Source organism: Lepisma saccharinum, chromosome 10 (assembly GCF_977018435.1).
Source record: "Lepisma saccharinum chromosome 10, izLepSacc3.1, whole genome shotgun sequence".
NCBI lineage: Eukaryota > Metazoa > Arthropoda > Insecta > Zygentoma > Lepismatidae > Lepisma > Lepisma saccharinum.
This window is the reverse complement of record NC_139238.1, coordinates 85,928,569-85,953,225: the sequence shown is the minus strand read 5'-3', so window position 1 is coordinate 85,953,225 and position 24,657 is coordinate 85,928,569. Positions and strand designations below refer to the sequence as shown.

At 39.5% G+C, this 24,657-nt stretch overlaps 1 protein-coding gene across 4 annotated transcripts in view; it reads right to left on the bottom strand.

Moving 5' to 3' along the window:
* The window catches only part of LOC145994004 (acetylcholinesterase-like), a 476,238-nt gene that overhangs the window by 20,720 nt on the left and 430,861 nt on the right, over positions 1–24,657 (bottom strand). For all 4 annotated transcript variants that reach the window (XM_083130064.1, XM_083130065.1, XM_083130066.1 and 1 more), the window contains one exon: positions 19,095–20,408. In XM_083130064.1, coding sequence (XP_082986190.1) covers positions 20,296–20,408 — 113 coding nt within the window. In that variant the 3' untranslated portion in view covers positions 19,095–20,295. The remainder of the gene's footprint in view (positions 1–19,094; positions 20,409–24,657) is intronic.

Here is a 24,657-nt window from a genome sequence, read left to right as displayed (position 1 = left end):
CTCTTTTACTTTTCTGTCTCTCCCTATATATATATTGTATGTATTTGCCAGTCTTGATTATTTCTCTCTTTTTCTACTGGCGTACCCAAGGGGAGCTGATGGGGCTACAGTCCTCCCTAAAACTCGTGAAAAACCAGAGTGGTAAATGCAAAAAAAAACTTAAAATGTGTGCCAATGATAGCTGTCAAACCAAGACCAATATTGGTAATTACAAATTCCGTATCAATCCCTAAGATTATATGTTTATTTTATTTAAGTCTCTCTGAACGCTTCACGTTGACCAGGACATTCACTTGTTTTTCTCAGTTGTCTCAACCTCTGAGGCATGTTTACAATGCATTGTGTTGTGCCATGCAAACCTCCTGAGCATTCAGGAAACAGGTAATACTTCTGGTTATAGAGTCAGCGGTTTGCATGGTGGCAATTAATAACACGATTCGGCATAGAGGAAGAGCTCGATGGCCTAGTAATATAGAGGTGAGACAAGCTGAGAGGGGACTGACTTTTGGGATTGAGTTGAGAGAGAGGAAGTGGTCAGCAAGGCAGTAGGTCATAAGTGGAACGACGCTTTGGTCGACGAATTGGAGAAGCTTACAGAGGACTTCGCTTATTTGATTCAGCTTAATACTTCAGATAGACAGTTATATTGGCCGTTTCAAAGTCATACTTAGTAGGTATTGTTTTTTTTTATCAATTGAATATCACTTTTTGACATATTTTGACAATTTTTTGTTGATGTTTTAGCGTTTGATGATTTTTCAGTACAATTTTCACCACATCTTATTTTTTTCCCACTCATACTTGGTAGGTATATATTTGTAGCTTCTTTTTTATCAATTAAAAATCAGTTTTTAACATATTTTGACAAATTTTTGTCGATGTTTTAGTGTTTAGCGATGTTTTTGTAAAATTTCCTATTTTTTTTTTCTCACTCGTACTTGGTACGAATGCCACGATCTTACGTGATATAACTTAACCTATTTATTTTTTTTTCGTGCTAAACTACACGAGAGCCTCTACGTGCTTTGACCTACTTTAGAGTAGAACCATAAAGACAGAGCTGCAACCGAAAGTGAGGCTCGAAGTGAGGCTCGGTGAGGCTCGGTGAGGCTCGCCTTAATGGTTTGCTCTTGTAAGACATAAGCCTTATTTTCTCGCAGTGTTGCCAATATTTTACTCGAAATAAAATCACCAAGGTTTTTTTCTTGGTCTAACCTATGTTATTGAACTGCGTCGTCACGTCCAAACCTGCATGACTTCCGAACACTATTGGTTTTATTCATATTTTTTCTTATGTATAGGTGTATATGATGAATCCCCAAACAGATTTTTTCTAAGTCTTACAGTTTCCAAGATAACCCCACTTTTGGTTGCCATTTTGGATTTCTGAACATAGGTTCTATTCATATTTTTTCTCACGTATAGGTGTACCTGATGAATCTGCAAACAGATTTTTCCTAAGTTTTACAGTTTCCAAGATAACCCCACTTCCGGTCGCCATTTTGGATTTCCGAACATAGGTTCTATTCATATTTTACTTACATATAGGCGTACGTGACGAATCCGCAAACAGATTTTTTCTAAGTCTTACCGTTTCAAAGATAACCCCACTTCCGGTCGCCATTTTGGATTTCTGAGCATAGGTTCTATTCATATTTTACTTACATATAGGCGTACATGACGAATCTGCAAACAGATTTTTCCTAAGTCTCACCGTTTCCAAGATAACTAGTAGTCCAGTTTAGAGAGTTCTGCAACCTCTTGTGAGGAGCTGAGTGAGGAGCTCGCCTTAATGGATTTTTCTCGTAAGGCATGAGCTCTATTTGATGGCAGTGTTGCCAGCTGCTTACTCGAAAAAATCACTAAGGTTTTTGGGGTAACCTAACCTAAAACAAGGAGCTGGCAACCTTTTTCTCGCAGTGTTGCCAGCTTCTCACTCGAAAAAATCACCAAGGTTTTTGGGGTAACCTAACCTAAAGCAAGGGGCTGGCAATTTTTTTCTCGCAGTGTTGGCAACACTACACCCGAAAGTAAAGCTTGGTGGGGCTTGCTTTGATGGTTTGCTCTTGTAAGGCATAAACCCCCCCCCCCTATTTTCGGACACAGTATTACCAACATCTTACTCGAAAAAAATCACCAAGGTTTTTGGTCTAACGTAACCTAAAGCAAGAAGCTGGCAACCTTGCTTGAGGTTTGCCTTACAGTGCATAAAGCAAGGTTGTCAACCTACTGGTATTTTTGCCATAGCCTTTTACAAAAAAGAGAGAGAAGAGAGAGAGGGAAGAGTTAAACAGCCGACAGCCTACCTACAGCTTTTTTTGTCTAACCTAACCTAAAGCAAGGGGCTGGCAACCTTACTTAAGGCATGCCTTACAGTGCATAAAGCAATTTTTGCCAACCTGCATATACTAAACAAAGAGAGCCGGCACTGCCGTAAAAGAGGGAGATGGATGGATGGGAACACTACACGGGTTCAACGTCATCAAATAAAAATCGCCTTAATGGTTTTTTCTTGTAAGGCATGATCTCTATTTTCTCGCAGTGCTGCCAACTCCTACCTACACTTTTTTTTAGTTGGCAAGGGCTAGAGAGAGAGAAAAACTTATAGCTGGGAATGGTAATGAGCGAATGTACCATATCGTAATTTTCCAACTCCCGGGGGCTAATGTTTGTATATCGCGACCTTTGTAAACCTCTCTCGGGGGAACGACGTGCCACACACACATGCGTGCGCGTGCCTATATTGTGACGCAAACAAACAAACAAATAATATTTTTTTTAAGATTTTTGGCCCCTAACCCCACTTCCGGTCGCCATTTTGGATTTCCGAGCATAGGTTCTATTCATATTTTACTTACATATAGGCGTATGTGATGAATCAGCAAACAGATTTTTCCTAAGTTTTACCGTTTCCAAGATAACCCCACTTCCGGTCGCCATTTTGGATTTCCGAACATAGGTTCTATTCATATTTTTTCTTATATATAGGTGTACGTGATGAATCACCAAACAGATTCTTCCTAAGTTTTACCGTTTCCAAGATAACCCCACTTCCGGTCGCTATTTTGGATTTCCGACCATAGGTTCTATTCATATTTTACTTACATATAGGCGTATGTGATGAATCCGCAAACAGATTTTTCCTAAGTCTTACTGTTTTCAAGATAATCCCACTTCCGGTCGCTATTTTGGATTTCCGAACATAGGTTCTATTCACATTTTACTCACGTATAGGCGTATGTGATGAATCCGCAAACAGATTTTTCCTAAGTCATGAATTGGAGGGTTCTATGGCAACTTATATTAATTCTCGTAAGAGAACAGAAAACACACACAAAAAAAAAACAATACTGTGGTCACTACAACAAATAGTCTTCTTCAACCCTTATCCAACAAACAAAAAAAAATCATCATCCTAACTAGAACCATGTAACTAACATTGTGATGACTCATATTAAGTACCTCTTAATTGTATTACTTATAAGGGTATACTATTGCACAACGTTTTTGCAACAAGTTATTACGTAACATTGTGATGACTCATATTAAGTACCTCTTAATTGTATTAACTATAAGGGAGTAAACTATTACACAACATGTTGCAACAAGTTATGACGTAATGTGATGAGTTATATCTAACGTGGCGTCTTCTGATTGGTTAATTATTACAGGTGTTTTCAATATGGTCCGCGCTTTTATTATATAAGACGGCATACACTGCAGATCAGTCAGTCTCGTGAGAGCAGCTGAAGAGTACGGACGTCCTGTTGCAGCGCTCCTTGTTTTTGTAAAAAAAAATAGGTATTTAACTTTCTTTGCAGCTACATACCATCTATTATTTCAAGTTCAAAGGTGTTTCACGTGGTTTTTCATAGTAATTTCGACCAGATTAAATTTTGACGTGATCGTCGTACGTTTTCTATTTCACCTCAAAAAAATTCTATATAAATAACATACCTGAAAATTGTATCGCTATATACTAGATTTTTTGATTTCTGTGATTTTCGAAAAAGCAATGGCATCCACCACCAGTTTCAATCGTAAATATGATAAAACTGAATGTGTTACTTGTGGGAAGCTAATCTCAAGGAACAATTTATCGGTACACAGGGCAAGATGTAGCGAAACAGGTTTGAGAATTAATCGTTCGTTACCTTCTAAGTCCTGTGCTCGATGCGGAAAAATGATCAGCATTGCAAATTTAAGTAAACACCTCAAAATTTGCAAACCATCGACCGGACAAGCATCGAAAAGGAAAATCGATAATGCAGATACGGAAGCTTCCACTTCCAAGCAAATTAAATTATCCAATGAACGCAAACCAATTAGATCTGCTTTCAACGACCAACTCCAGGATTTTTCAATTAAGTCAGAACCAGGCCGTGACATCCTTAGTTTCTTGGACGAAACGAAAACATCTGTACTAAATATTTTGAAAGATAAACTTGAAAACAACTCTATAAAAGTATATGTTGTTCTGTTTTCCGAATACGAGAAAGTCGATGGCACAACGAGTATTTTTTATCATTGTACAAAAAACCAGACACTTTATTTTGCTGACGTCGAAAATTTGGACAACTTCTATTATAAAGTTTCCAACGAGCTGGTTAAGAAACATGACGATTTCGAGGCTAAAAAGTCGGGATGGTCTCTATGTGGAAGTCCTCACACGTTAACCGTTTACGTGAACCGATTCTCGCCTCTTCGTGCATCCAGCTACGTTCCTCTTCCACCGAACATTCAACACAAGAGGGCTGTGTTAAATATACAGAACAGCGATAACAAGTGTTTTCTCTGGTGTGTGTTGGCTGCACTGCATCCTGTTCATTGCAAAAATAATCCAGAACGGATTTATCATTACAAGCAATACGAGACCGAGTTTGAAAGTGTAATGTCTGACATCGAATACCCGGTGACATTGTCGGATATAACAAAGTTCGAAAATCGTGCCGGAAAACGCCGCTATTAATGTGTATTCCTTCACGTCAGATAAATATCTCGTGCATCCCGTCAGGATAAGCGATATCGACGATGACGATGCTTGTGTAATAAATCTTCTTCTTATTTCCAACGAGGATGTTCATCATTACACGCTAATTCGTTCTCTATCACGTTTGGTCAGAAGTCAAACTACCAAGTATGCAAACAACATCGAAGTTTGCCCGAGATGCCTAACCACGTTCGACGATCGTGACCGACGTGATCATCAAAATCTTCATAGTCGTCAAATTGCTCTGGAGAAACTTGCCGAACATAAAATTTATTGCGGTGACAACAGACCGGCTAGAATGTTGATGCCCGAAACGAACGAAGTCGAAGAATTCAAAATGCACAAGGCATTGTTGGAACATCCCGCAATCATCGTCGCAGATTTCGAGGCGTTCCTCAAACCACTCTCCTATTGCGAACCGGATTCTGAAATTTCCTCCACAACGCCGTACCAGCTTCATCAACCTAATAGTTTCGGCTATGTTGTTGTGCGACGTGATAAAATAAATGAAGCATATATATACACCGCGGGCCAAATGTAATCGAACACTTCCTGGAAAAAATGGTGGAGGAGGTTGAGGTAATTGGTAGCGTACTGCTTACATCAAAACCGATGGCACCTTTAACTGAAAATGAACTTCAAAATTACAATTCCACTGAGGTGTGTCCGGTATGTGATCAAAGTTTTACTGATGAGAACAAAAAAATATTCCACCACGATCATTTCAGCGGAAACTACATAGGTGGAATTTGCAACACGTGCAATCTTAAAATCCAGAAACCTAAATTCATCCCCATATTCTTTCACAACGGAAGCGGATATGATTTTCACCACCTGGTGAGACATCTTGGCTACGATCCGAAACGTATAGGTGTCTTGGCCGAGAATGAAGAACGCTACATTAGTCTCAGCAAGCAAGTGTCGATTCCGGGAACGAAAAATACAATCGAGATGCGCTTCCTGGATTCGTATAGATTTCTCTCTGCAAGTCTGGATGCTTTAGCGAACAAACTCACCGACGATCAATTTAAAATAACTGGAGCTAGTTTTCCCAACGTAGACATAGAACTCGTTAGACGTAAAGGGATTTATCCTTACGAATACGTTAGTGATAATTCTAAATTTAACGACGACGCTCTTCCACTTCCAAGAGAATTTTACAGCAGACTCAGAGAGAAAGGAATCACGGACGAAGAATACCAACATGCGCAACTCATGTGGGAGAAATTAGGATGTAGGACACTCGGAGACTACCACGATGCCTACTTAAAATTAGACGTGACGATACTCGCGGATGTTTTTCAAGCGTTCAGGAAAACAGCAACGAATATTTATAAATTAGATCCAGCGTATTTCTACAGTCTACCGGGATTAGCGTGGTCGGCAATGTTATTCCAGACAAAGGTCAAGCTGGAACTGATATCGGACGTTGACATGTTGCTATTTATCGAAAGAGGGATACGAGGTGGAATGGTGCAATGCGTACAGAGACATGCAAAAGCTAATAACGTACACATGAAAGAAGATTACGATTCAAATCGAGCATCGAATTACATCTTCTACTCTGACGTTAATAATCTCTACGGACATGCCATGGTACAGAAACTTCCTTACGGGGGATTCGAATGGTTAGATCCCACTTCGATAGACATTATTCATTTCGACGATAGCGAGTGTGGTTTCTTCGCAGAGGTAGATCTCCAATTCTCCGACCACCTGCACGACACGTTTTCGGATTTGCCTCCGACTCCCGAAATCAAATGTCCACCCGACTCGGTTCAAGACAAGCTTTTGTTAACATTGGACCCTAAACAGAGATACGTCGTCCACTACAAGAATCTCCGGTTTTTGATTGGGAAGGGTGTTCAGATAGTGAATGTTAGACGAATACTAAAGTTTAAACATTCCACGTGGTTAAGACCTTACATAGAAACTAACACACAACATAGAACAGCTGCCACTTCCGATTTAGACAAGGACTTCTTTAAATTAATGAACAATGCGGTGTACGGAAAGACCATGGAGAATGTTAGAAAGCACGTAGACGTGAAATTAATTTCCGATAAGAATAAATGTCGGAAGTGGATAGCCGATCCTAGATTCAAGTCGAGAAAAATTTACAACGAGAATTTGGTACTTTTCAACCTAGATATAAAATTGATGAAATTTAGAAAACCAATTTACGTTGGTGCAACGGTTCTCGACTTGTCGAAACTTTACATGTTTGAATTTCATTACGACGTGATGAAACCCTTCTACAATGATAAGATATCACTTTTGTACACGGACACCGACAGCTTCATTTACAGCATACAAACACCTAACCTATACGAAGACATAAAAAATTCTTCCATGCTCGAGTATTTCGATACTTCTGCGTATCCTCAACCCAACAGATTTGGAATTCCATCTCGTAACAAAAAAGTCCTAGGTAAACTGAAAGATGAATGTAACGGTGATATTATTGTCGAGTTCGCGGGTTTGCGTTCGAAGATGTATGCCATGAGAACAGAGAGTAGCGTCACGAAGAAAGCAAAAGGTGTGGGCAAGAATACGGTGGAGAACAAACTCACCTTCTACGATTACATCGATTGCCTTTACTCACAATCGACGATACTAAGTATAGAACAAAGAATCCAAAGTGTAGACCATGTGATTACAACAAACGAAGTTAGGAAAGTAGCATTAGATCCGCATGACGATAAAAGATGTATTTTGTCTTGTGGAATCCACACGTTGCCTTGGGGACACTATTGTTTAGAAATCAGTAAAAATTGTAGGCAATGCAAATGAAAAAAAAACTTTAACTGTCTCACATACACAATAAATAACTAGCAAGGACAATGAATTTCTTTGGTTTCCGAAAGCAAACAATGGAGACTGTACACCGCACGGTAGATCATGAATTTCTACCTTCCATGTTATCTAAACTCAACGGCCTGTTGATCAATCAATTTTTGGAACGCTGCTCTTCTTGCTGGAACAGTGACGATTTCGGATTCGCGACGATCGACATGACGAGGAAACCCAACGACGGAAAATACAGAAACAAAATCAACGACTTTCTAAACGTTGCAACGTTGTGAGAAACGTTTCTCACAACGTTGCAACGTTTAGAAAGTCGTTGATTTTGTTTCTGTATTTTCCGTCGTTGGGTTTCCTCGTCATGTCGATCGTCGCGAATCCGAAATCGTCACTGTTCCAGCAAGAAGAGCAGCGTTCCAAAAATTGATTGATCAACAGGCCGTTGAGTTTAGATAACATGGAAGGTAGAAATTCATGATCTACCGTGCGGTGTACAGTCTCCATTGTTTGCTTTCGGAAACCAAAGAAATTCATTGTCCTTGCTAGTTATTTATTGTGTATGTGAGACAGTTAAAGTTTTTTTTTCATTTGCATTGCCTACAATTTTTACTGATTTCTAAACAATAGTGTCCCCAAGGCAACGTGTGGATTCCACAAGACAAAATACATCTTTTATCGTCATGCGGATCTAATGCTACTTTCCTAACTTCGTTTGTTGTAATCACATGGTCTACACTTTGGATTCTTTGTTCTATACTTAGTATCGTCGATTGTGAGTAAAGGCAATCGATGTAATCGTAGAAGGTGAGTTTGTTCTCCACCGTATTCTTGCCCACACCTTTTGCTTTCTTCGTGACGCTACTCTCTGTTCTCATGGCATACATCTTCGAACGCAAACCCGCGAACTCGACAATAATATCACCGTTACATTCATCTTTCAGTTTACCTAGGACTTTTTTGTTACGAGATGGAATTCCAAATCTGTTGGGTTGAGGATACGCAGAAGTATCGAAATACTCGAGCATGGAAGAATTTTTTATGTCTTCGTATAGGTTAGGTGTTTGTATGCTGTAAATGAAGCTGTCGGTGTCCGTGTACAAAAGTGATATCTTATCATTGTAGAAGGGTTTCATCACGTCGTAATGAAATTCAAACATGTAAAGTTTCGACAAGTCGAGAACCGTTGCACCAACGTAAATTGGTTTTCTAAATTTCATCAATTTTATATCTAGGTTGAAAAGTACCAAATTCTCGTTGTAAATTTTTCTCGACTTGAATCTAGGATCGGCTATCCACTTCCGACATTTATTCTTATCGGAAATTAATTTCACGTCTACGTGCTTTCTAACATTCTCCATGGTCTTTCCGTACACCGCATTGTTCATTAATTTAAAGAAGTCCTTGTCTAAATCGGAAGTGGCAGCTGTTCTATGTTGTGTGTTAGTTTCTATGTAAGGTCTTAACCACGTGGAATGTTTAAACTTTAGTATTCGTCTAACATTCACTATCTGAACACCCTTCCCAATCAAAAACCGGAGATTCTTGTAGTGGACGACGTATCTCTGTTTAGGGTCCAATGTTAACAAAAGCTTGTCTTGAACCGAGTCGGGTGGACATTTGATTTCGGGAGTCGGAGGCAAATCCGAAAACGTGTCGTGCAGGTGGTCGGAGAATTGGAGATCTACCTCTGCGAAGAAACCACACTCGCTATCGTCGAAATGAATAATGTCTATCGAAGTGGGATCTAACCATTCGAATCCCCCGTAAGGAAGTTTCTGTACCATGGCATGTCCGTAGAGATTATTAACGTCAGAGTAGAAGATGTAATTCGATGCTCGATTTGAATCGTAATCTTCTTTCATGTGTACGTTATTAGCTTTTGCATGTCTCTGTACGCATTGCACCATTCCACCTCGTATCCCTCTTTCGATAAATAGCAACATGTCAACGTCCGATATCAGTTCCAGCTTGACCTTTGTCTGGAATAACATTGCCGACCACGCTAATCCCGGTAGACTGTAGAAATACGCTGGATCTAATTTATAAATATTCGTTGCTGTTTTCCTGAACGCTTGAAAAACATCCGCGAGTATCGTCACGTCTAATTTTAAGTAGGCATCGTGGTAGTCTCCGAGTGTCCTACATCCTAATTTCTCCCACATGAGTTGCGCATGTTGGTATTCTTCGTCCGTGATTCCTTTCTCTCTGAGTCTGCTGTAAAATTCTCTTGGAAGTGGAAGAGCGTCGTCGTTAAATTTAGAATTATCACTAACGTATTCGTAAGGATAAATCCCTTTACGTCTAACGAGTTCTATGTCTACGTTGGGAAAACTAGCTCCAGTTATTTTAAATTGATCGTCGGTGAGTTTGTTCGCTAAAGCATCCAGACTTGCAGAGAGAAATCTATACGAATCCAGGAAGCGCATCTCGATTGTATTTTTCGTTCCCGGAATCGACACTTGCTTGCTGAGACTAATGTAGCGTTCTTCATTCTCGGCCAAGACACCTATACGTTTCGGATCGTAGCCAAGATGTCTCACCAGGTGGTGAAAATCATATCCGCTTCCGTTGTGAAAGAATATGGGGATGAATTTAGGTTTCTGGATTTTAAGATTGCACGTGTTGCAAATTCCACCTATGTAGTTTCCGCTGAAATGATCGTGGTGGAATATTTTTTTGTTCTCATCAGTAAAACTTTGATCACATACCGGACACACCTCAGTGGAATTGTAATTTTGAAGTTCATTTTCAGTTAAAGGTGCCATCGGTTTTGATGTAAGCAGTACGCTACCAATTACCTCAACCTCCTCCACCATTTTTTCCAGGAAGTGTTCGATTACATTTGGCCCGCGGTATATATATGCTTCATTTATTTTATCACGTCGCACAACAACATAGCCGAAACTATTAGGTTGATGAAGCTGGTACGGCGTTGTGGAGGAAATTTCAGAATCCGGTTCGCAATAGGAGAGTGGTTTGAGGAACGCCTCGAAATCTGCGACGATGATTGCGGGATGTTCCAACAATGCCTTGTGCATTTTGAATTCTTCGACTTCGTTCGTTTCGGGCATCAACATTCTAGCCGGTCTGTTGTCACCGCAATAAATTTTATGTTCGGCAAGTTTCTCCAGAGCAATTTGACGACTATGAAGATTTTGATGATCACGTCGGTCACGATCGTCGAACGTGGTTAGGCATCTCGGGCAAACTTCGATGTTGTTTGCATACTTGGTAGTTTGACTTCTGACCAAACGTGATAGAGAACGAATTAGCGTGTAATGATGAACATCCTCGTTGGAAATAAGAAGAAGATTTATTACACAAGCATCGTCATCGTCGATATCGCTTATCCTGACGGGATGCACGAGATATTTATCTGACGTGAAGGAATACACATTAATAGCGATGCGTTTTCCTGTACGATTTTCGAACTTTGTTATATCCGACAATATCACCGGGTATTCGATGCCAGACATTACACTTTCAAATTCGGACTCGTATTGCTTGTAATGATAAATCCGTTCTGGATTATTTTTGCAATGAACAGGATGCAGTGCAGCCAACACACACCAGAGAAAACACTTGTTATCGCTGTTCTGTATATTTAACACAGCCCTCTTGTGTTGAATGTTCGGTGGAAGAGGGACGTAGCTGGATGCACGAAGAGGCGAGAATTGGTTCACGTAAACAGTTAACGTGTGAGGACTTCCACACAGAGACCATCCCGACCCTTTAGCCTCGAAATCGTCATGTTTCTTAACCAGCTCGTTGGAAACTTTATAATAGAAGTTGTCCAAATTTTCGACGTCAGCAAAATAAAGTGTCTGGTTTTTTGTACAATGATAAAAAATACTCGTTGTGCCATCGACTTTCTCGTATTCGGAAAACAGAACAACATATACTTTTATAGAGTTGTTTTCAAGTTTATCTTTCAAAATATTTAGTACAGATGTTTTCGTTTCGTCCAAGAAACTAAGGATGTCACGGCCTGGTTCTGACTTAATTGAAAAATCCTGGAGTTGGTCGTTGAATGCAGATCTAATTGGTTTGCGTTCATTGGATAATTTAATTTGCTTAGAAGTGGAAGCTTCGGTTCCTGGATCATCGATTTTTCTTTTCAATGTTCCTTGTTCGGTCGATGGTTTGCAAATTTTGAGGTGTTTACTTAAATTTGTAATGCTGATCATCTTTCCGCATCGAGCACAAGACTTAGAAGATGACGAACGATTAATTCTCGAACCTGTTTCGCTACATCTTGCCCTGTGTACCGATAAATTGTTCCTTGAGATTAGCTTCCCACAAGTAACACATTCAGTTTTATCATTTTTACGATTGAAACTGGTGGTGGATGCCATTGCTTTTTCGAAAATCACAGAAATCAAAAAGTCTAGTATATAGCGATACAATTTTCAGGTATGTTATTTATATAGAATTTTTTGAGGTGAAATAGAAAATGCACGATCACGTCAAAATTCAATCTGGTCGAAATTACTATAAAAAACCACGTGAAACACCTTTAAACTTGAAATAATAGATGGTATGTAGCTTCAAAAAAAGTTAAATACCTATTTTTTTTTTACAAAAAACGAGGAGCGCTGCAACAGGACGTCCATACTCTTCGGCTGCTCTCACGAGACTGACTGATCTGCAGTGTATGCCATCTTATATAATAAAAGCGCGGACCGTATTGAAAACATTTGTAATAATTAACCAATCAGAAGACGCCACGTTAGATATGACTCATCACATTACGTCATAACTTGTTGCAATATGTTGTGTAATAGTTTACTCCCTTATAGTTAATACAACGAAGGACATTAGATATAAGTCATCACAATGTTACGTAATAACTTGTTGCAAAAACGTTGTGCAATAGTATACCCTTATAAGTAATACAATTAAGAGGTATTTAATATGAGTCATCACAATGTTAGTTACATGGTTCTAGTTAGGATGATGATTTTTTTTTTGGTTTGTTGGATAGAGGTTGAAGAAGACTATTTGTTGTAGTAACCACAGTATTGTTTTTTTTTTTGTGTTTTCTGTTCTCTTACGAGAATTAATATAAATTGCCATAGAACCCTCCAATTCATGACTTAGGAAAAATCTGTTTGCGGATTCATCACGTACGCCTATACGTGAGTAAAATGTGAATAGAACCTATGTTCGGAAATCCAAAATGGCGACCGGAAGTAGGATTATCTTAGAAACAGTAAGACTTAGGAAAAATCTGTTTGCTGATTCACCACGAACGCCTATATGTAAGTAAAATATGAATAGAACCTATGTTCGGAAATTCAATATAGCAACCGGAAGTGGGGTTATCTTGGAAACGGTAAGACTTAGGAAAAATCTGTTTGGTGATTCATCATGTACACCTATATGTGAGAAAAAGTATAAATAGAAGCTATGATCGGAAATCCAAAATGGCGACCGGAAGTGGGGTTATCTTGGAAACAGTAAAACTTAGGAAAAATCTGTTTGCTGATTCATCACGTACGCCTATATGTAAGTAAAATATAAATAGAACCTATGCTCGGAAATCCAAAATGGCGACCGGAAGTGGGGTTAGGGGCCAAGAATCTTAAAAAAATATTATTTGTTTGTTTGTTTGCGTCACAATATAGGCACGCGGGCGCGTGTGTGTGTGGCACATCGTTCCCGAGAGAGAGGTTTACAAAGGTCACAATATACAAACATTTGACCGGGGCTTGGAAAATTACGATAAGGTGCATTCATCCTTCAAGAATAAGAGACTGCATTATTTACTCATCACGTTGTGTCAGCACAATAAATAAGGCGCTGAACATAGAGAGAAAATAAGAGTTTTTGAGGTTTGGTGAACCTCAATTAATAAAAATAAGTTTTTGAGGTTTTGGTGAGCTCCAAATAATCAAAATGAGTTTTTGATGTTTTGGTGCTGTTTTCTACGCTGTGAAACATCGTCAGCGCAATAAATGAGGCGCGGAACGTGGAGAGAAAGTGAGTTTTTGAGGTTTGGCGAGCCCCAGGCGAGCTCCTCACTCAGCTCCTCACAAGAGGGCGTTGAACTGTCTAAACTGGACTACAAGCCTCAAGCAAGATTGCCAGCTTCTTGCTTTAGGTTAGGTTAGACCAAGACAAAAACCTTGGTGATTTTTTTCAAGTGAGGAGTTAACAACACTGCGAGTCCCATTTTCGGTTGCAGAACTCTCAAGCAAAATTGCCAGCTCCTTGCTTTAGGTTAGGTTAGACCAAAAAAAAACCTTGGTGATTTTTTCGATTAAAAAATTGGCAACACTGCGAGCCCCCTGAGCCCCACTTCCGGTTTGTGAACTCTCAAGCAAAATTGCCAGCTCCTTGCTGTTTTAGGTTAGGTTACACCAAAAAACCTTGGTGATTTTTTCGAATAAGCAGCTGGCAACACTGCGAGCCCCCTGAGCCCCAAAAGAGGTTGCAGAACCCGCCCACTTGGTCTACTAGTTATGTTGGAAACAGTGAGAGTTAGAAAAAATCTGTTTGCGGATTCGTCATGTACGCCTATATGTAAGTAAAATATGAATAGAACCTATGCTTGGAAATCCAAAATGGCGACCGGAAGTGGGGTTATCTTTGAAACGGTAAGACTTAAAAAAAATCTGTTTGCGGATTCGTCACGTACGCCTATATGTAAGTAAAATATGAATAGAACCTATGTTCGGAAATCCAAAATAGCGACCGGAAGTGGGGTTATCTTTGAAACGGTAAAACTTAGGAAAAATCTGTTTGCAGATTCATCACGTACGCCTATATGTAAGTAAAATATGAATAGAACCTATGTTCAGAAATCCAAAATGGCAACCGGAAGTGGGGTTATCTTAGAAACTGTAAGACTTAGGAAAAATCTGTTTGCAGATTCATCAGGTACACCTATACGTAAAAAAAATATGAATAAAACCAATAGTGTTCGGAAGTCATGCAGGTTTGGACGTGACAACGCAGTTCAATAACATAGGTTAGACCAAGAAAAAAACCTTGGTGATTTTATTTCGAGTAAAATGTTGGCAACACTGCGAGAAAATAAGGCTTATGTCTTACAAGAGCAAACCATTAAGTCGAGCCTCACCGAGCCTCACTTCGAGCCTCACTTTCGGTTGCAGCTCTGTCTTTATAGTTCTACTCTAAAATAGGTCAAAGCACGTAGAGGCTCTCGTGTAGTTTAGCACAAAAAAAAAAAAAATAGGTTAAGTTATATCACGTAAGATCGTGGCATTCGTACCAAGTACGAGTGGGAAAAAAAAGAAAAATAGGAAATTTTACAAAAACATCGCTAAACGCTAAAACATCGACAAAAATTTGTCAAAATATGTCAAAAACTGATTTTCAATTGATAAAAAAAAAGCTACAAATGCATACCTACCAAGTACGAGTAGGAAAAAAATGAGATGCAGTAAAAATTGCACTGAAAAATCGTCAAACGCTAAAACATCGACAAAAAATTTTCAAAATATGTCAAAAAATAATATTCAATTGATAAAAAAAAAGAATACCTACTAAGTACGACTTTGAAACAATCCAATTACACTACTACTGTGAAAAGAAGCAGTCTGTTTTGCTTTTATTTAAGATTCTGTTTTTGAATTCTAATGGAAATATTTGTTGCACATATCCGTCACTATTGCTTGTTTTCGAGGGAGAGATAATGTCATTCTCTGCTGCCAGGGGTACTGGGTTCTATTGGAGAGGAGATCTCTGTCGTCTCCTCCGTTGGGGAGCAGAGATAGCATCCTTTAAAGCTGTCCCAGATTTTAGTCCGCCGGGAGGAGGCAGACGTAGACTCAGCAAGTTCTAATCTTCCTCTGTGTGACAGAGGTTCCTCATCTAAATACCTTTGTCCACCACTGTAATAGCAGCTTGTCCCAAACTGTTATTAAGGCCTTGGATGTTCTCTTCTCTATGGTTACGTACCCCTGAGAGATTTAATTGTCCACTACTGGAACGAACGAAATTTTGCAAGCATCACATTCTCAATAAAACGGAACAACTCCTTGTCAAAAACTAAGAATACATAATGCATTTCAAGTTTGCACGTTTCCCTAAAATATCCATTTTTGAAAACACCATTAAGCCTTGTTTCCTTGATAACTGAAAACTCAAAATGCTGACCAAGGCAGAATTTATTTTATTTTAAAAAATAAACTAAACGTTACGTTTCAACCTAGCAAGGTCTTCTTCAGACTCTGTACCAAATACAAATGAAATAACATATGAAACTGGAAGATATATACACACAAAATCACTCCCCCAGACACAAGATCATTATAAAGTTCTTTATCTTTAACATTCCTTTCCAGGTGTTCCAGGTGACCTTCTCTTGTCAACTGTTGTTTCACCTGACAGGCGACTTAGATAAACATTTCCTTTCATCTGGAACGTGGCTGGACTCCTTATCTCACCCTCTTTTTCCATACCCTTTCTTTCTTCATTCCTCTTCCTTCTTTTCTTCTCCATCGCTCTTGTCCTTTCCACTCTTTCTAACACATTCTTCCATTCTTTGTTTATCTTCAGTCCCCCATTTCAGTTCATTGTGGCTTATTCTCCTTTCTTCTCTATTTCCTTGGCCTCCTTCCATTTTCTCACTAGTACTCTCTTCTCCCTTCCTACCTGCTTAGCCTTATCCCACTCTATCCCCTCATCTTGTGTCTGGAGGGGAGTGATTTTTGTGTATATCTGTATCTTCCTGTTTTGTGCCTTATTTCATTTGTATTTGGTACAGAGTCTGTAGAAGACCTTGCTAGAAGGTTGAAACGTAACGTTTAGTTTATGTTTTATAATAAAATAAATTTCTGCCTTGGTCAGCATATTAAGTTTTTGGAAATTTTTGAAGTATCTACTAAAGATCTGCATTTGATTTTCTCCACAGAGGTGCACAAATAAACAACCTTGAAATACTCAATATCTCAGTATTATATGTAAAGTTGATTATGAACTGTATGGTGTTAAGTTACCCGTTCTTAAAAATTGGAAGAAAAACTATACTTTTCAGGGAATTGTTCGTTACAATAAGAAAATAGAGATTAATTATCTGATAATGCTTCTTAAAAATAGATACTTGAAGCTTTCCAATGAGATATATGTGATTTTTTTCTTTCCATGGAGTACAATTTTACAACCACGTAAACAGATGGCTCGATATATTTGACGCTGATAGTAGGTAATAGAGAAGGTGACTTTTTTTAAGTAGTTCACCCTGGAATTCATTTTGCAGGCTAGCGAGGTTCTGGCGTCTGCACGCACAGTCAGTATAATCTTCAGTGGGGCTCATGTTATGTGCTTGCTGTCCACATGTGTTGATCCTTCATTCTATTACCATTCATCCTCATCTTCCTTCTCATTTTTCTTCAGTTGATACGCAAAGAGAATGTAGTGCCTGACGTGCTGCTTCTCGAACAACATGCTCACTACTGCTTGTTTATGTTACGTCGTCTACTGATCGGGTATTTTATCTTTTTAGGCTGGTATTGGAGTGCCTAAACATGGCGAGGAAAGTTCCAATTTGAACAATCGCAATATACAGAGTGTCCCAAAATGATTATCCGGATTTCATAGTCCTTTAATTTTCCTTATATATGTGGTACAAGGACAAAGCTTACATAGGAGTAGATAACAACTCAACAAGTTTACATAGTACCTTATAAATGTTCAATGTGAACACCTTTCGTGACACTTTCGTTCGACACACTTGGACGTCCAGAACCCTTCTCTTTGAAGTTTGTAACTTATTAAACACGGATCGCCAAACCGTCGATCGCGAGCTACCGGTAGCTCGCGGGGTTATTTCCAGTAGCTCGTGAGGAGTTTGGATAGAATAGACTGTAGATAAGAGCGGCAATATTTGAGTGTCAGAAAGATCTGCTTTTGCCGATAGACGAACATCTGGACAACTCTGCATCCAACCTAACAAATATTGTGGATGAAAATGAGTCATCTTTATTAACATGGCAAGAAACAAGATGATAATAATTAGAAGCAAGTTCTAAAATTGGATTGTGTTTTTTAGAAAAGGATTTACATGTTTTGAACTCTCTTTGAGAAATGACAGCTTCTGTATGTTGCAGAGAAATTATAAATAATAATTTGATGCGATTTGATTTGATTTTGGCTATTTAGCGTCGCTTATCTGCCACTATGAGGATGATTGATGATATGATGAAATTAATGAAGGGACACTCGAAAAGAAAACATGCTCATGACGGGATTCGAACCCGAGGCTCCTGGCGTCTTATTGCTGTTAATATATATATATATATATATATATATATATATATATCCTAAAGTTTTTATAAACCAACAAGGGATCGTAAAAGATCCAATCCACATTTGGTAGCTCGTCAAGTATTTTAAAATGTGGGAAGTAGCTCAGTGGCTCGGTGAGTTTGGAGACCTCTGTAATTAAACCATCGACGAATGTTGTCGGACGGAGGATCACTTCCAATCGCTGAACCGAGACAGCAGAACCTCACCTTGCAAATTCCATGACACAAAAGGACTTCTGCACGGGAGTCGCCATCTTGTAATGGGGTAGCAAACTTCCACAGCCGTTCTTATCATACATGGACGATATAAACTTTCACCTTCGTCTGTTGCAATATACCAAGTACTTGAAATCCCGTTAATCATTTTGGGACACGCTGTACAAATGGGCTAATTAATTTAGGGGGCCGAGAATCAGTTTGTACACCTAGTACAGGGTTTTCCAAAAGCCCTTCCTACATTTAAATTTCCTATAACTTTGTAACGAACAGAGATATTACAGTGAAATAAAGTTTATACTTCACAGCAGTCTTTAAAGTTTTATGTGGCAACACTGCATGTCCGTCGTCATCCTCATCGCCACACCTCCAACTGGGCACTATTCACATCGATGCATTCCTGCAATCTCGCCTGAATACCAAATGGCCGCAATGACTACAGATCTCTTGGCTTTCTGCGTACACTTCCATCTTGACATATCCCCACAGCCAAGAGTCACACGGAGGCAGGTCTGGCGACTTTACAGGCCATGATGTGGGTCATTTGCGGACAATCTACCTGCCTCTTGAATTGACGCCATCTTTGAATCACCTGACCGCTTGCAGTCACGCGATCCTCTCAATGCGCAGCGTTGCCAGGTAAAACGTTAAAAAAACTGCTGTGCAGTACAAACTTTACTTCACTTCACCATATCTCTCTGTTCGTTACAAAGTTATAGTGAATTTAAATGTGGGAAGGGCTTTTGGAAAACCCTGTATTAAAGAAATAGGAAACATAGATTGACATAAGAAAACGAATTAGGTCTTACCTGATTCAATGATATGTAGAAGCCAACTGGATTCACATACAATCATCACACACATGTTTTCTGTATATTCATTCCATCCTTCCTCGGCCGCTGTCTAGAAGATATCTTGCGCTTCAAGAGGACAGGATCAGTCTCCACACTTACACACTTAGCAGTTTCACGAAAAAAATGTAACTTTTTTTTCACTATCCACCCTCAAAGGCAAAATGTTCTATATTTAATATATTTATGTATATGTATAAGTTCAAGTTCGAAGAACAAAATTATTTAATATATAACTAAACTTCCCCTGCCTATAATCGGCAGATGCCATTTTTTTTGCTAGTTTTCTGGGTATTTTTCAAGCATCTGAGTAAACTTCAGACAGTCAAATATTGTTCCCAGCTTTGTCCTTGTGATAATACACGCTTTTTGCAAGAATCGCTTTAACAACGGTTCCAATCCTAGTTTTTTTTTATCTTCTTCTATTTGCGCTACGTGATTAAGTGTTTCTCAAAAACGAAATGATCCTACCTACTTGTATTATAACATGATTTCCCAGGTTAATACTGGGAAATTTTTGCACCATGAGGATATGTTTCAGGTCAGAGTGCCGATCGCCCCCTCTGGATATCTTAAGCGAAGTGTTTGGAAGAAAAACCGGGGGATATATTCACCCCCATAAGGTTGATGCTGTGGTATATTCACTATTGGCTATTTAGTGTAACGAAAATGGATAATCGTGTTGAACCGTAGTATCCGCCTAAAGTTTCTGATCATAGAAAGAACGTGTAGGAGTTGCTTGAAGATTAGCTTAAGAGAAGACTATTGTGGAAAAGGAAGTTGCCCCCTAAAAAGAGATCCACAAGTACTGAGAAAGCACACAGGAGTTAGTTGTGGAATATCTGGATAAACTAATTCGAATCTTATGGTCTTTCTTGATTCAGAGAAAGGCTTTGTCGAGACTAGCCTGAATTTGAAAACTTTTTGTTTTTGTTTTTAAAACATTCCTCCTTCATCCTGATGGTTTGCCTATGATACAACTGAGACCCTTTTTTATATAATGTACAAACAAACGCGAATGACCAACCGTTTGATTTGGTTTGAATTTTTCTCTTTTCCTATTGGGTCGGCTTCTGGTGAGCCCCCTTTTTTATCGCGGACCAAAATGAAGGTTTTCTTTAAATGCTTGATCTTCAATTGTTCTGCTGTTCCCTTCCTCCTACACCAGAAGCAGCAACAGTATCAGCAACAGGTTCAATGATAATTCCACAGCTTCACTCACTCCTGAGTTAGCACTGAGGCATTGCTCTGGGTTATTGATGTGCATATTGGCTGCAAAGAGAAGAGAACATAGTATCAGAAAAGTCGGTATTGGATTTGAAATAATCTGGGATATACAGGGTGATTCGAAGGTCTGACGCCATAGGATAACTCCGTTATTAATGCATGTAGTGAAGTTTCAACATAAAATGCACCGTTGAGGTTGTACGCTTTTACGTGCCTTAATGAGAAATGAAAGTGTCTCGTTGCGCAACATGTTTGGTAAATCTAGAATTGATGACGATGATTAGAGATTATTATACCTAGTACAGTACGGTTCTACGTTCAAAATTCAAGCACATTAGATTGAAAACCACATATTTTCAACCACCTTCCCCCAACCTTTTCCATTTGCCACTATCTGCACTAACAACGATGTTGTCTTATGGTGTCAAACTTTGAATCATTCTGATTATCTGAAATTTCATTTATCAGAAAAAGGTGTGTTCCAATCAAATTACGACAAACTAGATTTTATTGTACAAAGTATTTAAGATAGAGATAAGTTATGAACTGTTAACAATACCCTGTCTCGGTTATCTCTGGAGGAAACGAACTAAAACAAATCTCTGCGCAAGTAGGAACGTGTGACGTCTCCACCAATGAACACGCTAGAGGAAACAATATTGCGTGGAGGCGGGGAGCGACTGTAGTTACCAGGATTCGCAGCAGCGTGTGCTGATTCGCTTTGATAACGTGATATGCGCGGTCTTGCTCCAGAGATAGCCGGGATAGAGTATACGTTGTTGTCAGAGAAGACATCACCAAATAAACACTGACATCCACCCAATCTAGCTTTCACTTTTATCATTAGCTTTTTCATCCTATTGCCTATGCAACACACTCGTCCCCGTAGTATATTTGGTTGCATAGCTAACAGGCGTTTCATGTATGTTGTAGCATTTCTCTTGACTCGCTAGAGCCCGATTCAGATGTGAGGGCGAGAAATACCTTATCTAACCTTTCCAAACGCAAATGACGATTGTTGCAAGAAAATTAGCTCAAATAAGGTAGAAGAAAAATCGTAATGATCTTACTGAAGAGACTCTAAGAAGTATGAACTTGGCAACATGGTGGATTCATTTAAATCAGGTTAATTTAAATCGTGATTTAATTCAAGATTTAAATCAGGTGATTTTTTTTTAAAAAAAGCAATGATTTAAATCATTGTAAATAAATAATTTATAGAATAATGTACATAAGGATTTTGTAGATATCAGAATCACTTTTGGTGAAAGTACATCAATCACGTAATCATTTAATGGCGATTATTAGGTTCTAAGATTGGAAAATAAAGGAAACAAAATATATGTACTGATGGTGTGAAGCTCATACGAAAGGAGTAGAGCAAGTGGGCGGGTTCACCAACCTCTTGTGGTGAGCTGAAGTGGTGAGCAGTGTTGCCAGCTTCTTACTCGAAAAAATCACCAAGGTTTTTGTTTTTGGGTCTAACCTAACCTAAAGCAAGGAGCTGGCAATCTTGCTTGAGGTATTTTCTCGCAGTGTTGCCAACTCCTCACTCAAAAAAATCACCAAGGTTTTTTTTTTGGGTCTAACCTAACCTAAAGCAAGGAGCTGGCAACTTTGCTTGAGGCTTGGTTGACAGTGCATAAAGCAAGGTTGCCAACCCACTGGTACTTTGCCATAGCCTTTTACAAGAAAAGAAAAGAGAAAGGGAAGAGTTAAACAACCGACGGCTTACCCACAGCTTTTTTGTCTAACCTAACCTAAAGCAAGGAGCTAGCAATTTTGCTTGTGCAATCAACCAGGTTGACCGCCCCTCAAGTAAAAATCAGCGTTGCCAACTCCTCACTCGAAAAAAAAATCACCAAGGTTTTTGTTTTTGGGTCTAAACTAACCTAAAGCAAAGAGTTGGCAATTTTGCTTGTGCAATCAACCCGGTTGACCCCCCTCAAGTAAAAATCAACGTTGCCAACTTCTCACTCGAAAATAAATTACCAAGATTTTTGTTTTTGGGTCTAAACTAACCTAAAGCAAGGAGCTGGCAATCTTGCTTGAGGCTTGGTTGACAGTGCATAAAGCAAGGTTGCCAACCCACTGGTACTTTGCCATAGCCTTTTACAAGAAAAGAAAAGAGAAAGGGAAGAGTTAAACAACCGACAGCTTACCCACAGCTTTTTTGTCTAACCTAACCTAAAGCAAGGAGCTGGCAATTTTGCTTGTGCAATCAACCCGGTTGACCGCCCCTCAAGTAAAAATCAGCGTTGCCAACTCCTCACTCGAAAAAAAATCACCAAGATTTTTGTTTTTTGGGTCTAAACTAACCTAAAGCAAGGAGCTGGCAATTTTGCTTGTGCAATCAACCTGGTTGACCGCCCTTCAAGTAAAAATCAGCGTTGCCAACTTCTCACTCGAAAATAAATTACCAAGATTTTTGTTTTTGGGTCTAACCTAACCTAAAGCAAGGAGGCGGCAACTTGCTCGAGGCTTGCGTTACAGCGCATAAAGCAATTTTTGCCAACCTGCATATACTAAACAAGGAGAGCCGGCACTGCCGTAAAAGAGAGAGAGAGATGTGTGGATGGCAACGCAGTATGTGCGTGCGTGTGTGCGTATAATATGTAGCGTTATTAACTAGAGTGTGTTGGCAATTTACTTACAACTAAAAGAAAATAGAGATGCCAACGTTGGTGTAAGATGAAGAGAGAGAGAGAGAGACCCGTGGCTGGCAACGGTAATGAGCGAATGCGCCACATCGTAATTTTCCAACTCCCGGGGGCCAACGTTTGTATATCGCGACCTTTGTAAACCTCTCTCTCTCTCTCGGGGGGAACGACGTGCCGCGCACACGCACGCACACGCACGCACACGCACGCACGCACGCACACGCACGCACGCACGCGCACGCGCGCATATGTATTGTGACGCAAACAAACAAACAAAATAATAATTGTTGTTTTTAGGATGCCTGGCCCCTATAACCTCGCCAGGGTGCGTGGTGCCCAACCAAAAATGTAAAAGTTTTCTAATGGCTGCGGTTATAGATTACCGCACCTCTGTAGAGTTTCACGTGTTTTTTTTTTTTTTTTCCCAAACTTCCATGAAACCCTACAGAGGACCTCCGTAATGCATGCAATGTGTACTAACGACTCTAGTGTTATTTGATGTTGTGATATTTTTGGATATAGAGTTTTATTGTGAGATATAGATAAAAATAATTATGTTTATTATTAATATTTTCTTGATGAAGATGGAGAATGTATGTGTATGTGTTACAAATAAAGTTGCATGCTTTTTTCTAGTGTGTGTGTATGTGTTTTTGATGTTTCGACAGCATCTGAAACGACAAAAAAAAGAAATTTTATTGTTAATTTTCACGTGTAAAAACAACAACAAATTTTTTTTGTGCAAATTTTCTGATTGTCTCTTGTGCTATAGTGCAAAAAGATATTGTAACTGATAACTAACGAAATTGACATTTGTAACTGATCTGAACTAGTGAAATTCGTATTGTGCTATTGTAACTGATTGTGCTAGTACAAAAAATTACTTATTGTGCAAGAAAAGAGATGTTAAAAACTTGTTAAAACTGCTCTGTGACTCTCTCGTTCTTCACGTCGTAGGCGAAGGACTTCTCTGCAATCAGGATGACACTGCATAGGGTATCCTCGGGCAAGGCATCGTGGAACTCGCAGACGACCTTGATGTTGGTTCGATCGTTGACCACCACTTTTTTTCTCTTAGATGTGTTGATGACGGTCATGGGTCTCCGTGCTTTGAACTCGCTGGGCGTGTAGTACATGTCCACACTTCCCTCGGTCACGCGTTTGTAAGCCGAGAACGCTTCGTAAAGTTTGAGATAATCGTTTTTGGTCATGTCGAGGTTGTAATTCTCGCGCGGGAACACTTCGTTGCGTCCATTCTTCAGATAAACGTTCTTGATCTTGCAGTCGTCGAACTTGCTGGAATCTTTTTCCTGATTCTTGTCCCTCCCGGTCTGAAAGAGCACTACGACGAAATCTGGCATGTCGAACTGTATGTTGTTGAACTGCGTCGTCACGTCGAATTCCATGTGACTTCCCGACGCCATCTTCTGCACGCACTGGTAACCGTGAAAGTGAATCAACACCTGCGGACTTTTCAAGATCTCCGCTTTGTACTTGAGGGCGTAGTTCGTTTCGTATTCCACCACCGGCATTCTCAATTCCATGCTTCGGATGACGCACTTGGCTGCTTCGGGTAAAGTGTTGGCTATCGGCGTGGTGCCGTCCGGACCCAAAGTAGCGTATCGCATCAGTGC